Source organism: Sorex araneus, chromosome 3 (genome assembly GCF_027595985.1).
Source record: "Sorex araneus isolate mSorAra2 chromosome 3, mSorAra2.pri, whole genome shotgun sequence".
Taxonomy (NCBI): Eukaryota; Metazoa; Chordata; class Mammalia; order Eulipotyphla; family Soricidae; genus Sorex; species Sorex araneus.
Genome location: NC_073304.1, coordinates 7,489,759 through 7,501,991, shown reverse-complemented (window position 1 = coordinate 7,501,991; position 12,233 = coordinate 7,489,759). Strand labels below are relative to the sequence as shown.

The following is a 12,233-nucleotide window of genomic DNA, read 5'->3' as shown; positions in this document are numbered from 1 at the left end:
TCCCAGGCAGTTGGTGCTGGGAAGGGGGCGACCCCAACTGATTTGGTGCTAAGAAACCCGAACTGGTCCCAGTTTTGTCCCCTGGGTGGGAGTGGGGGGTGAGAGCTAGAGACTTGTATCCCATTGCACGTCTGAGCTCTGGTACCAAGCACCCAGCAGGATGGGCATCCTTATGACAGGTGGGGCAGCAGGCTCAGGTGCCTGGAGGGACGTTTCTAAGTTTCGTGGTTGGCTGCAGGTCGGAAATAGCTGCGTCTTCTGCAGTGGGGTGGGAAGGAGGCAAGGGTGCCGTGGGGGTCAACTGGTCACCCCTCAGTTCTTACCCGGAAGGGTCTGCCCATCCCATGCTGGGGAGTCACGCTGCTCTGAGAACAGTGCTCATCCAAGTAGCGGGCGAGGCAACCTGCAGAAGCATCAGGTAGTTCTGGGCATACTGGAACTCCCTAGCTAGCTGGTTGTTCTGGTGTGGGGATTTCAGCCTCTGCTCCGTTCTGAACCCTTCTGGGAGATCTCTCCCACTCTGAACCCCAGGTGCTCCCCTAAATTAGCCACCAGCAGTCAACAGACCCGAAGGAGGGAGTTTATTAAATCTCAGAGCCCCTCTGCCTATGGGGAGAGGGCTGTGGTCACCAGTCAGAAGATGAATGGGAATACGGGTGCCTGATCAAAATCTGCAGTTTCGGGGTAAAGGGGAGGAAGTGGGGAGCTCCCAAGGAGGTGGGTTCAATAAGGAATTCCCTGTGCTCTCAACCCTGGGAGATGGAAGGTTCCAGCCCCCCCAGGGGGGTTGGCCATTCTCCCTTATTTCCCAGAAGGGTTAGCAAGTTTGCCCAGGAAGAGCACGGCAGGCACGGTCTTCTCCTTGATGGCCAGCAGGAAGGGTCTGTTCATCTTCATGCTGAAGGGCTTCTCCATGGGCAGCGTCTGGGCCCCGGAGCTGGCGGCCGCCTCCGCACCGTGCTCGTCCATCTTCAGCTTTGCCTTGTGCACGGCCTGTGGGAACCAGGAGCAAGCTCACAGTAGGATGCAACCGCCCGGAGACCGGAGTGGGAGTTGGGGGACCCGGGAAAGGCAGTGTGGGAGGTGCGGGGTCCAGGAAGGGCAGCGCGAGGACGTGCAGTAGCCTCCGTCACCAGGCAGGTTTGGGAAGCTGAGAGGGCACAACCCCACCCCCGGTGACCCAGCACAGCGATAGTTCTGCTGGCGCAGCCGCCCTGGGCTCTTGGCCCGTCTGGTCTTGTTGCTGATGGATATTTGACCAGCAGCTTGAAGGAAAACGGGGATGCCGAGGAGCAGCGGGGACAGAGAGGACCTGGATGTCTCTCTGGAATTTAGAGTTAAACCTCACTAGGACCAACGGTAAATGGGACCTGCGGAGCCTTAACTAGATGGGCCAGGGGGGTCCCTGCATGGAACCAACAGCCGCCCCTCCGACCTCTGAGTACTCCCTCTACAGTTAGAAAAGGCAACCAGATCCCAGGATGGTTGCTGGGAGTGGTTCAGAGACCCCAGGTCCGCCTCCGTCACGAGGTGATGGAGATGGGAACTGACGGGACTTGGGAGCTGCCAGTCCACTCACTCCAGGCTCCAAATCGGAGACGTTTCTCCACTGACCCACACCTGGCGTTCCCCCAAGCAGTCCAGCAACCCACTGCAGGAAGGAAACGAGCTGACTGGGCTCAACAAAGACCACAGCAGATGGGTGGGTGGGTGGATGAGTGTGGAAGCCCAGATACCATCAAAACTGAGGGGAAAGTTCAATTTAGCCATATCCTGCACCTTGCAGACCACAGTAAATCTGAATCGTTGCCTCCCAATCTGACCCTTCTCAATGCCCTTTCACCCTCACAGGATGGCTGCCAAATAAAACGCAAAATGTCTAAACGTGGACGGAAGGTGATATGAATCCTTTTGGTGTTAGCATTTCCTGTGCAATTGGGGAATGTAATTCCACTTAGTGTAAAATTCATTTTTTGATCCGAAATTTTTAATTGAGGGGTGGATATTCTAGTTGCTAAATCTTTGCCTCTCTCTGTGTGGTCCCCCCTGCTTGCCCCACGTGTGGGCTTTCGGTCATGTAGGACCGAGACATATAGGACATGTCTATTACTTAATCCTAACCAGCCTGAGATGTCTTAGAGAGAGGATCTGGGTCTCACCAATGTCTGGGACTGATCAATGTCACAGACCTTGACCAATTGCATCAATTAATTGCATTGAAGCGAGACGGATTTCTAAGAAAGCACCAGATTTATATTTAATTTTCTTTTCTTTCTCATTTTTGGGTCACACCCTGCAGTGCTCAGAGGTCACTCCTGGCTCTGCACTCAGGAATCACTCTTGGCAGACTTGGGGGCCAGAGGGGGTGCTGGGGACCAAATCTGGGTCAGCTGTGTGCAAGGCAAGCGCTGTACTTGCTGACCTGCCATTCTGGGCCCAGGACATTGATATTTTCAATTGCCAAGATCAATTGCCTGTTCCTCCCGGGAGCCCAAGATGGGTTGGGGCGGAGCTGGGTTAGAGCCCAGGCTGACCCATTGGGGGTGACCCTGAATCGCCCGAACAAGGTGACAATGCTTCCGCCAGGAGTGTGCTGGAGCACCGCGCATGGTCATGCAGTGCTCCAGTCGCTCGTGATCCTGCAGTGCTCCGGCCCATGTGTGCTGGCAGCCGGCCCCAGGCAGGCTCACTTACCTCACCAATTTTCAGGTTCTGGTGAGGAGAGATCCTGGTGAGGTCACCGTGCTCCTCGAAGATTTTGCGGATTCCCAGGTAGGAGAGGGTCTTCTTCAGGTCATAGGTGCCAGAGATGGAGAACCGGGGCAAGGACACGTTTGTGACCCTGGGGGGGGGGGTGGAGAGAGACGGTGCCACTGGGACCCAAACAGCAGCGAGGCCCGAGCACTGCAGGCCCATGCACAGCTGGAGCACTGCAGGATCGTGAGCGACTGGAGCACTGCCTGACCGTGTGCAGTCGGCGTACTGCAGGACCGTGAGTGGCCGGAGCACTGCACGACTATGCATGGCCAGAACACGGCACATGCGGTGCTCAGGGCAGAGTGCTCAGCTTGACCTTTCTCACCCTTACATTGAGGCTTCGTATCCCCACAGAGATCTCAGGTCAGAAGCACCCACAGGTCCTGGGTTCCTTCCCAGCTGGCCCCAAGCCCCATGTCCTCCTGTCTCTCTAAGGACCTCATTGCTGCCTATACTTCCTCTCCAGGGCTGACGTGTCCGTAAGCTCAAATAATGCCCAGACTAAAAGAAAAGCAGCCCCCATGGCCTCATATACTTCACTCTCCTTTGGTTCACTTCTTCTCCTTCCATGGCAGAGGGCCTCCCCCCCGGCCTCCACACCCCCATCATGACTTACTTCTCGGTGCTCCAGCAAAGCTGTTCTGCTGGGCCCAGCAGCCAGACCTCCAAACTGAGGGCAGCACTAGGTGGACAGTGAGCCCAGGGCCAGCCCCAGAGCACTCCAGCCCTGTACAGGGACAGCTATGTCCCCTCTACAGCCACCCCTCCATCCAGGTCTCACCCCAGGGCTTGTTTCTCCTTTCTCCACCCCATTCAAAGAATCCATATTTAAAGCTCCATGGCGTTAGTATTAGATATAAGCCCAGTGATAATCCCAAACATCCCACTCCTTTAGTCAAAAAACACGTGCGGAGCAGCGGTCACTCTGTGCTCAGTGCTCAGGCGCAGCCCTGAATGGAACAGTGAAAAATCTAGTCCCCAGGAAGATGAGTGTAAGGGGGCTGCAAAGGCAAGGCATCTGTCAGAGGCAGAATCACTTGTGGGACTAGGAATGCTGGCGTGAAGGGGGCTTGGAGCAGACTCTGAAGGGGCAGAGGAATTGGGCGAGGTGGGCTGTTGTTTTAAGGGAAATGGGGACCTAGCACAGGGTTCTGACAAAAGAGGTGCTGGGGGACTGCTTAGGGTTTGAAAGGATGGTTTTGTTTTCTCTGTGAAGAGTATATTTCCCGGGGAAAAGGGCAGTAGAGAGACAGTACAGGGGGTAACCTACCCAATACACACACACACACACACACACATATACTGCATATAGTGCTGTGGATGCCACCATTGGTCGTCTCTGGGCACAGAGCCAGGAAGGAGCCCCGACTACTACTGGATGTAGCCAAACCACCCCCCAAAAATATATATTCTTGGGGTAGGGAAAAGAGCAATCATTCGGAAGCTAGCGTGGTAATCAGATGCTGGGAATGAGGTCCTAGGGGAGGGGAGGAGGCTAGATACTGGACAGGCGGTAAAACAGGGCTGATGGGTCCCCTGGCAGCCAGTGTGAAGGGCTGGAGAGGACCCAGGGGCCAAGAGCGCCACTGCAGGAGAACCCCCGCCAGGGGGCGCCAGGACTTGCTGAGAGGAGGGGGTTCCTGCAGGCTGAGAGAGAGGAGACCTGACGTGGGAGACAGCTCCCAGTCAGGGGATGGTGGTGACACGGGTGCTGGAGGGCGCTGGGCCTGGTGGGAAGGGAGGGGCGGGGGGGGGGGCACTTGGCGCTTGTGCCCTGGGAGCCATCTCTGGGACCTGCAGAGGAAGGTGCCGCTGAGGAGAGATGCGGGGACCCAGGGAAGCTTGGGGGTCTGGAGGCCAAGGAGACTCTTAAGAAGGTAGCGTGGGCCGGGGAGATGGCACAGCGGGTAGAGTTGCTGCCTTGCAACAACCCCACATGGCCCCCAGAGCACTCCCAGGAGTGATCCCTGAGCTCAGAGCCAGGAGTCCGTCCTGAGCACTGCCAGGCGTGGCCCAAAACAGGTGGGGGGTGACCGGATGTCAGTGCCTCTGACAGAGAGAGCTGAAACTGAGCCCAGCTCTGTCTCTGGGGGGCCTTCGGGGCAGTGGCCCTATGGTATCCCGGCCAGGAGGGCTCAACAGATTGAGTGCAGGGGGATGACGAGAAGAAGGGAGGGGAGGGGCACAGACAGTGGAGCCAGCGTGGGGGAGTGGGGTCCCCAGTAGATGCTCTGAGACAGGAGAAATGTCAGCACCTGCACCTGCAGCACAAGGGGGTCACCAGGAAGCAAAATCCCAGTGGGAGGAGACCCCCAGGGCGTTTCCTGGGCACATTCCCAGGGGCTGGGGGGAGGCAGAACCACCGAGCAGAGGGAACCAATTCTGATTCATTCTAAACTGAGAAAGAAGAAAATGGGGGGCTGGTGCTGGCAGGTGGATATGTGTCACCGGGGGTCTCTGAAAGGGACCTCCAGTCTGAGACCTCCAGTCTCAGAGCATCTACCGGGGACCCCGAGCATCTAGCGGGGGTGCACCCTGGACATTGTCACCAGAATGGGGGGGCGTTCTAAATCACGGCCCGCTGGGCCTTGAAGGATGCTTGGGAATCCACTGCAGAGTGTCCACGGGGCCACTGATCTTGCACATTAGACTCAAGGGGCTCAGACATGAGGATTCTGGGGCACCTCGGACCAATGACATGCAATTTCAACTCTGCTTAGAAGGAGGCTGGGGGTTCCCCTAAACACTCCTGGTCCGGGTCTCCTTCTGCTTGGGACCCCAATATTTCCTACCCCTACCTCCAGGCCTCTACGCCCCCCCCCCAAGACTGAGCTCAAATACCACCTCCTCCAGGAAGCTTTCTCTGCCCTCCTCCACTGCCCAGTATATTGTGCTCAGTCCACCACACTCAATTCCAAGAGAAACCGGGTTTCCCACTCTCCCTCCGGCCTGTTTCCCGGGCTGGGCCCTTCCTCACTGTGAGCTCATCACAGAGCCGGGAGGAAGGCCTGACTGCAGGGAAAACGCACAGAATTCTGGACTGGAAGAAGGGGTGAGAGTGGGAGGGGCGGTCGGAGGGGCCTCGAGCTGCGTCTGTGCGGCAGGGCCTTTACCTGCGGTTCAGGAGGCCTCTCCACCGCTCAAAGGTGCTGGCGCTCAGGGCCTCCTCCACCTGCTTCATCTTGCCCTCGTCGGGCAGGATGAAGACGGCCGAGATGTTGTCCTGGAAGGGCATCTCCAGGATGGAGCAGGGCAGCTGGTCGTCACGGCCCGCCTCGTACATGCCGCCGTGGTGCATCATGGACACCTTCACCGTCTGGTCCCCGTCCAGAAGAAAATCCTCCTCCTTCGTGGCATTGGGATCGAATTCCTGCAGCCACCTGCCTTAAGAGCCAAGGACAAAGGGACATGCGTTTCCCGAGGGAGGAAGGGTCTGGGCCCCGCAAAGCCCCCGTCTCTGTCGGTGCAGGTTCAGAGGCCGAGGCGTAGGGTTCTGCTCCAGGACCCCTTGCTCTCCGACTGTGCCGGGAAAACATCTGGTGAGGTGGGCACGGACCGGGACGGGCCTTACGGAGCCAGCCCAGGGCTAGTACTGGGCAGGGAAACAAACTGCAGACCCCCAGGGGTCTCATAGCTAAGAGGACCCCTGGAATTTGTCCCAGCAGAGGGACTGGGCTGGATGTAGGGGTGAGCGTTGGAGTCTGATGTGGGGACAAAGGCAGCTGTCACCTGTCGCTCCCCTCTGTTGCGTGGGGACCCTCTGCTCAGACCTGACACTTGCTTAGGCCCCGTTCCTGAATCTCAGCCTCTCTGGACGTCTGTCTTTACTGGCCAAACGGGATGCGTCTCAGGGATGGTGCACAGAGGATTCTGGGCGGATGTCACTCATCATCCGTCACTCATCATCTGTCACTGCAGTCACTTGTGTCCCTGGGGACTTAGAGCTCTGCTTCTTAACCTGTGGGGGTCAAAACCCACGTGGGGTCATGACACTGAATGGGAAAGGGATGTTGTCAACAGTCTTTAAAATTCATTTAAAAATAGAGCTTGTGGGGTCAGAAGGATAGCACAGTGGGCAGAGCATTTGCCTTGCACACAGCTGGCTCAGGTTTGACCCCTGGCATCCCATATGGTCCTCCAGCACTGCCGGAGTAATTCCTGAGAACCGAGTCAGGAGTAATCCCTGAGCATTGCTGGGTGTGCATGTGTGTGTGTGCATGTGTGTGTGTGTGTGTGTGTGTGCACAAAGATGTGCATGCGTGTGCAAGGATGGCCCCCAAAGATGTGCAGGGTTCCACATTTCTCTGCGAATTTGTCACTTCATTGTAAAGTGTGCAACAGTTCATGATTATAAAAGCAAACCCTTTCTAGGTTCATGTGCTAGAATTAAAATAGAACTGTTATTAGTGGTTCTGGAAAAAAATAGAACTGTTATCAAGAAAATAAAAAATGTGGGGCCGGAGCGATAGCACAGCGGGTAGGGCATTTGCCTTGCACACGGCCGACCCGGGTTTGATCCCCGGAATCCCATATGGTCCCCCAAGCACTGCCAGGAGCAATTCCTGAGTGCAAAGCCAGGAGTAACCCCTGAGCATCGCTGGGTGTGACCCAAAAAGCAAAAAAAAAAAAATAAAATAAAATAAAATAAAATAAAATAAAATAAAATAAAATAAAAAATGTCCTTATGAGCATCAACAGTAATTGTTTGATTTGTATACCTCTTTTCTAATGGAGCCAGGGCGGTAGTACAGTGAGTAAGACTCCTGCCCTGCGTGCAGCAGACTCAGGTTCTAATCCTGGCACCACAGAGAGTCCCCTAAGCCCCGCTGGGAGGATCCCTGAGCACAGAACGAGGGGTAAGCCCTGAGTGTCTCTGAACTGGCCCTGAAACCAGTAAAGTAATTAATTAATTAATTTCTTACAAAAAGAGGTCGTGAGTGGGAAAAGTTCATGAGGTCCTTTCTGTGGAGGAGGTAGGAGCTCGGGAAAGTTTCCGATTCTTCTTTCTCTCTCTGCACAGGCCAGGCCCATTTCCCACCATCACCCCTTTATCCCATGTGGCTTTCAAAGAACTCAACTCCTGCACCCAGGGGCATACAGCGGACGGCCTAGAGGGGCTCTCCATGGCTTGAGGACACTTCCCTGTGCTTCTCACCTCTGTTGGTGATATGTGTGTGTGTGATATTGAGGGTGTGCTTGTGATATTGTGTGTGTGATTGGTGTGTGTGGTATTGAGTGACTGTGTTACATTCTGTGTGTGTGATATTGTGTGCCTGTGTGTATGACACTGAGTTTGTGTGACACCGTGAGTGCATGATAGAGTATTTGTGATATTCTCTGTGTGTGATATGGTATGTGCTATTGAGTGTGTGTGTGGCGTGCATTTGTGATATTGAGTGAGTTCGTGATATTTCCTGGGTGAGTGTGTGTGCCACACTGCATGTGTGCCAGGGGGATGGGCCTGTGTGAAGCTTGGATTTGGGAACACACTTTCGTGTCCATCTCCACTTTGTCACTCTTGTATTCAGAGGACCTACAAAATGAAATCAGGAGACGGCCATGTCCCCATCCCCATTCGCATCCCAGCTCACTGCTGGCCTGCTGGGAGCTGGGGCGGGCACAGACCCCGGCCAGGAGAAGCCATGGAGGTCGGGTCCTTCCTGCCTTGTGGTCCTCTGAAGCACTGAGCCTCCGTTTCCACATCCGGCAAATGGGGGAGGAGGGTCAGCCTAGCCTTCACCACCAGGGTGAGGTGGGTTAGTGGCACAAAGATGCAGAAGGGGATCATGGGCAGTCTCGGGATTTTCACTGCATTCTGTGGCAGCTCTGGCCAGGGCAGAAGGTGTGGCTTGCTTGCTCGCTTGTTCTGCGGGCTGGTGGGTGGGTTGCCTGGGGGGCCATATGCAGCAGTGCTCAAGGCTTCCCTCCTGGCTCTGCTCAGGGCTCACTCACTCCTGGTGATGCTGGGGGGGAAGGTAAGTGGTGCTGGAGCTCGAGCGGGGGCTGCCTGCCATCAAGCAAGCACCCTCCCTGCTTGACTAGCCCTATGGCCCCCAAACAAGGAACTCATTTTGCAGGTCAGAGAAGTGGGATCCTGGGATATGAGTTCAGTGTGAGTTCAAGGTCACAGTGCAATAAAGTGGCCAGCCTGTGTAATTTTCTGGTTGTGGGGAGGGACTTCCCAAGCCTTGTGCTAGGGCCCTGGGAGGGCTACTCCAGGCAATACTCATCCAAAGAGTCTGGGAAGTTCAAGGGGTCTGGGCCTGGGGCTAGAGGGATGGTTGGTGCCAGAGGTACTGGGGACTTCTGGGGACACGCCTGGTGCTCGGCCCATGAAACCCTGCCCCCTCCACTGGCCACTCCATCTTTGGCAGGCCAACGTGTGCCCCTGCCTTACCTCGAAAGAAGAGGCAGTTAGTCAAGAGCATCAGGGTTCCGGGCATGATGTGGCGGATGAGCTCATTGATGTTGCCCCGTGTTTTCTGACTGACATAGTCGTTGATCTCCCTGCGTGCGGCTTTTAGGTCCTGGAAGTTGGTGGTGATGGTCTCTGCACCGTACAGGTTCTTGGCATTAGTCAGAAACTTCTGCTGGGGCTGCAGCTTCCTGTCTACGAACAAGGCGTTCTCCAGGTCCAGGTTGTGGCCGTGGTGGGCCTGGCTGAGCCGCTGGATGAGATCTCGGAAACCCTCGTGCAGGGTCCGATCGGGCAGGTTTTGGAGGTTGAAGCCCTGCTTGATCTCGGCCAGCGTCGAGTCCTGCGCCCCCAGACACAGCATGGAGAAGGCCGTGGAGATGCTGAGCGGGGAGATGAAGATGTTGCTGGCCGGGCTGCGGGAGGTCAGCTTCTTAAAGAGCTTGAAGCCGAAGTCCGCGTTGCGCCTGGACAGCTCCTGGGCAGCCGCCCTTCCCTTCCACGTGCCCAGAACCTTAGGAGCAAAGCCAGCCCGCACCAGGCCGTCCTCAGCCAGGAGGCTGGCCAGCAGCAGGCCCAGGCCCAGTGTGGGGTTCATTGTCCTTGGAGAATGTCCTGGGAAAGGGGTAGAGCCAGATTAGTAGAAAAGAGAAGAACCCCAGAGTCTCCTTGCTCCTAGAGGGTCCCTGAGAAAATCCAGGCACGGAAATGCGGGCCAGTGCGTGGCCAATGGACCTCGGAGCCCCAGGCCACCAGCAGCTGCTCACCTTTGAAACTGTGCCGTGTGTCCGGCACCCAGGCCATAAGCAGAAGCTGAGTTGACCCTCTCCAGTTTGGGGGGACCTGCTCCCACCCGTGCCCTGCCCTAAGCTTCCTACTTCAGGAGCTGCCAGCTTCCAGGGTGCTTTCTGGGGCCGGGGGGAGTCTCTGAGATGAGGGACAGGGGAGTCGGGCCGGGCATCCCTAGAGTCCACTGCAGGCCAAACCCCTGATATCCCATTGGCTCTTTCCGACTGGCTAGAGAAGAGAGGGGGTGAGCACCAGCACAGAGGTTGCACCTATGAGCACCCCAACTTTCCCAGTTGTACCCTCAAACCCTCCCTGTTAAGGACTGATGTGTCTGCCATTCTCGGCAACCAGGTGTCCAAGGAACTTGGGGTTTAGTGCTGACTGCCCGGGGACACTGCTGTGGTGTCCCCCATGCCTCTCCATCCTCCTAACACTGTGACTCTGTTCAGGTGACTCCCTCCAGCTCTAAGGGGGCTCTGAATTGGGCAGGATGACCCACCCTTGATCATGATTGGTCCAGAACCAGTTCCCCTGGTACCCTACCATTCAAAAGTTGGTGGGGCTTGACCCTAAGGCATGTCTGGGGAAGGGTGCACATAAGTGAGCCATGGAATTGGGGGTCTTTGGGTTAGCTGTGAGGTGTGGTATTACTTCTCCCACTGGATAGCCTGGGCAGGAAGGTGTAGGATCCACTTCAGATATCATCCCATTTCTCTGGAGGACTCTGGGACAAAGCCGGGATGCAAAGAAGAGGCTGGCTAGGGCAGGACCCCAATAGTAGCCCCTGACCTGCTGCTGTGCAAGTACATGTCAGTGACCTCAGACAAAAGCACCCCACAAAGTCCTACCCACAAGTCCCTACAGACACACCCACAAGTCCTGTGCTAAGAGCACTGAGCAATCAGAAGCTGGCTCAGGCCTCAGAGCATGGAGCTGTGTGGAGGCTCAAAGCATTGGCTGAGAAGCAAGGGTTCCAGGGCTGCCCGGAAACAGAGCCGAGACTTGGGAGATCAATCAAAGCCCCAAGGGGCTGTGAGATTTGCCCACGGACTGGGGCACCCACTCTGCACACAGGAGCCCCAGGCTCCAGTCCCCATGTCACACTGAGTACCACCAGGTGTGTCCCCAACAGCAAATGAATACACAAATAAAAACCCAAAATGCGTTTCTGATCCAGGAAAGGAAAAACGGTCAAGACATGGCTCCGTGGTGGAGAGCTTGACTCGCATGTGAGAGGCCCTGAGTTCAACCTCTGTCACCGCATGCTCACCCCGAGTGACCTCACAATAATAAACAAAGAAAAATAAATGGCGCCTGGGAAGAAGGTGGCATTGGGCCAGTCGCTGTTGAGAGGTGCTCCTGGAGTGAAGACAGAAACGCGTCTGCCTGAGCCGAGGGCTGGCAATGCAGCCTTTCCCGAAGCCGGGAAATAGGAAGGGGTGACCGTGTCAGCCCAGGATCCCAGGCGACATTCCCGGCAGCTTCTGTGCCAGCCAGGTGAGGGACAAAGCTGGTGAACAAGGTGCAGGAAATGCGCGTGAGTCAGAGCAGACGGAGCTGCGGCCAAGAGCCAGGGTGGGGTGCTGTAAGTAGCATCCAGAAAGCTTTGCTTTGTTTTGGGCTCACACGCAGTGGTACTCAGGACTCACTCCCAGCTTTGTGCCCAGGGATCACTCTTAATAGTGCTCACGGGATGCTCTGGGGTGCTGGGAATTGCCCAGTAAGGCAAGTACCTGAGCGCAATATGATCTCTTCAGCCTGGAAATGTTTTCCAAAACAGGCTTCCAACACTCCCCCAGCCCCTTGACTTCACAAGGGTGTTGAGCTGGACCCCAAAACCTTTTCTCTCCTTCGCCAGTTTCAGGAACAGGAGCAAACTGTGGCATGAGGATCAGCCTGCCGTGGTCTCCACTCGGAGGTGTGTCCGGGGACTGGGAACAGCGTCTGAGGCAACCTCTGCTCTCCGGCGGCTAACAGGCTGCAAGATTATTTGTCCTCCTCCCTTCATGCCTCTCAGTGCCTCCGTGTCCCAATCAGGCCTGGTCCCAGCCTCCCTCCACCTCCAGGTGGGGCACCTGTGTCACGTGGACCCTGCAGGCCTCCTGCCCTGCCCCCCTGCACTCAAACCATCTGCCCCTGACTGGCCCCACTAGCCTCACTTCTGGGCTTTTCCATCTGTCATCGCCCAAACTTGTCCGATGGGTACCAGTCCCAGATGCCTGAGCCGGCTAATGTTTTATTCCATCAATTAAAATAGCTGAGCAACTGGCAT

The 12,233-nt window shown here is 56.2% G+C and overlaps 1 protein-coding gene across 1 annotated transcript; it reads right to left on the bottom strand.

Moving 5' to 3' along the window:
- Window positions 1-801: 801 nt before the first annotated feature.
- Window positions 802-9,770, bottom strand: SERPINA12 (serpin family A member 12). The gene is made up of 4 exons (XM_004621784.2): window positions 9,155-9,770; window positions 5,871-6,141; window positions 2,695-2,842; window positions 802-993 (listed from the first exon to the last, which is right to left on the bottom strand). Exons 1-4 carry the CDS (start codon window positions 9,768-9,770, stop codon window positions 802-804), a joined length of 1,227 nt encoding a protein of 408 aa, XP_004621841.2.
- Between the last annotated feature and the right edge of the window lie 2,463 nt (window positions 9,771-12,233).

What these genes read in the sequence shown, in the direction of transcription:
- SERPINA12 (XM_004621784.2), bottom strand. Translation starts at nt 9,770, where the DNA reads ATGAACCCCACACTGGGCCTGGGCCTGCTGCTGGCCAGCCTCCTGGCT. An exon ending in TAACTGCCTCTTCTTTCGAG is followed by an intron (nt 6,142 to 9,154) that starts GTAAGGCAGGGG and finishes TTGGCTCTTAAG; the next exon opens with GCAGGTGGCTGCAGGAATTC. An exon ending in AGAACCTGAAAATTGGTGAG is followed by an intron (nt 994 to 2,694) that starts GTAAGTGAGCCT and finishes TGGTTCCCACAG; the next exon opens with GCCGTGCACAAGGCAAAGCT.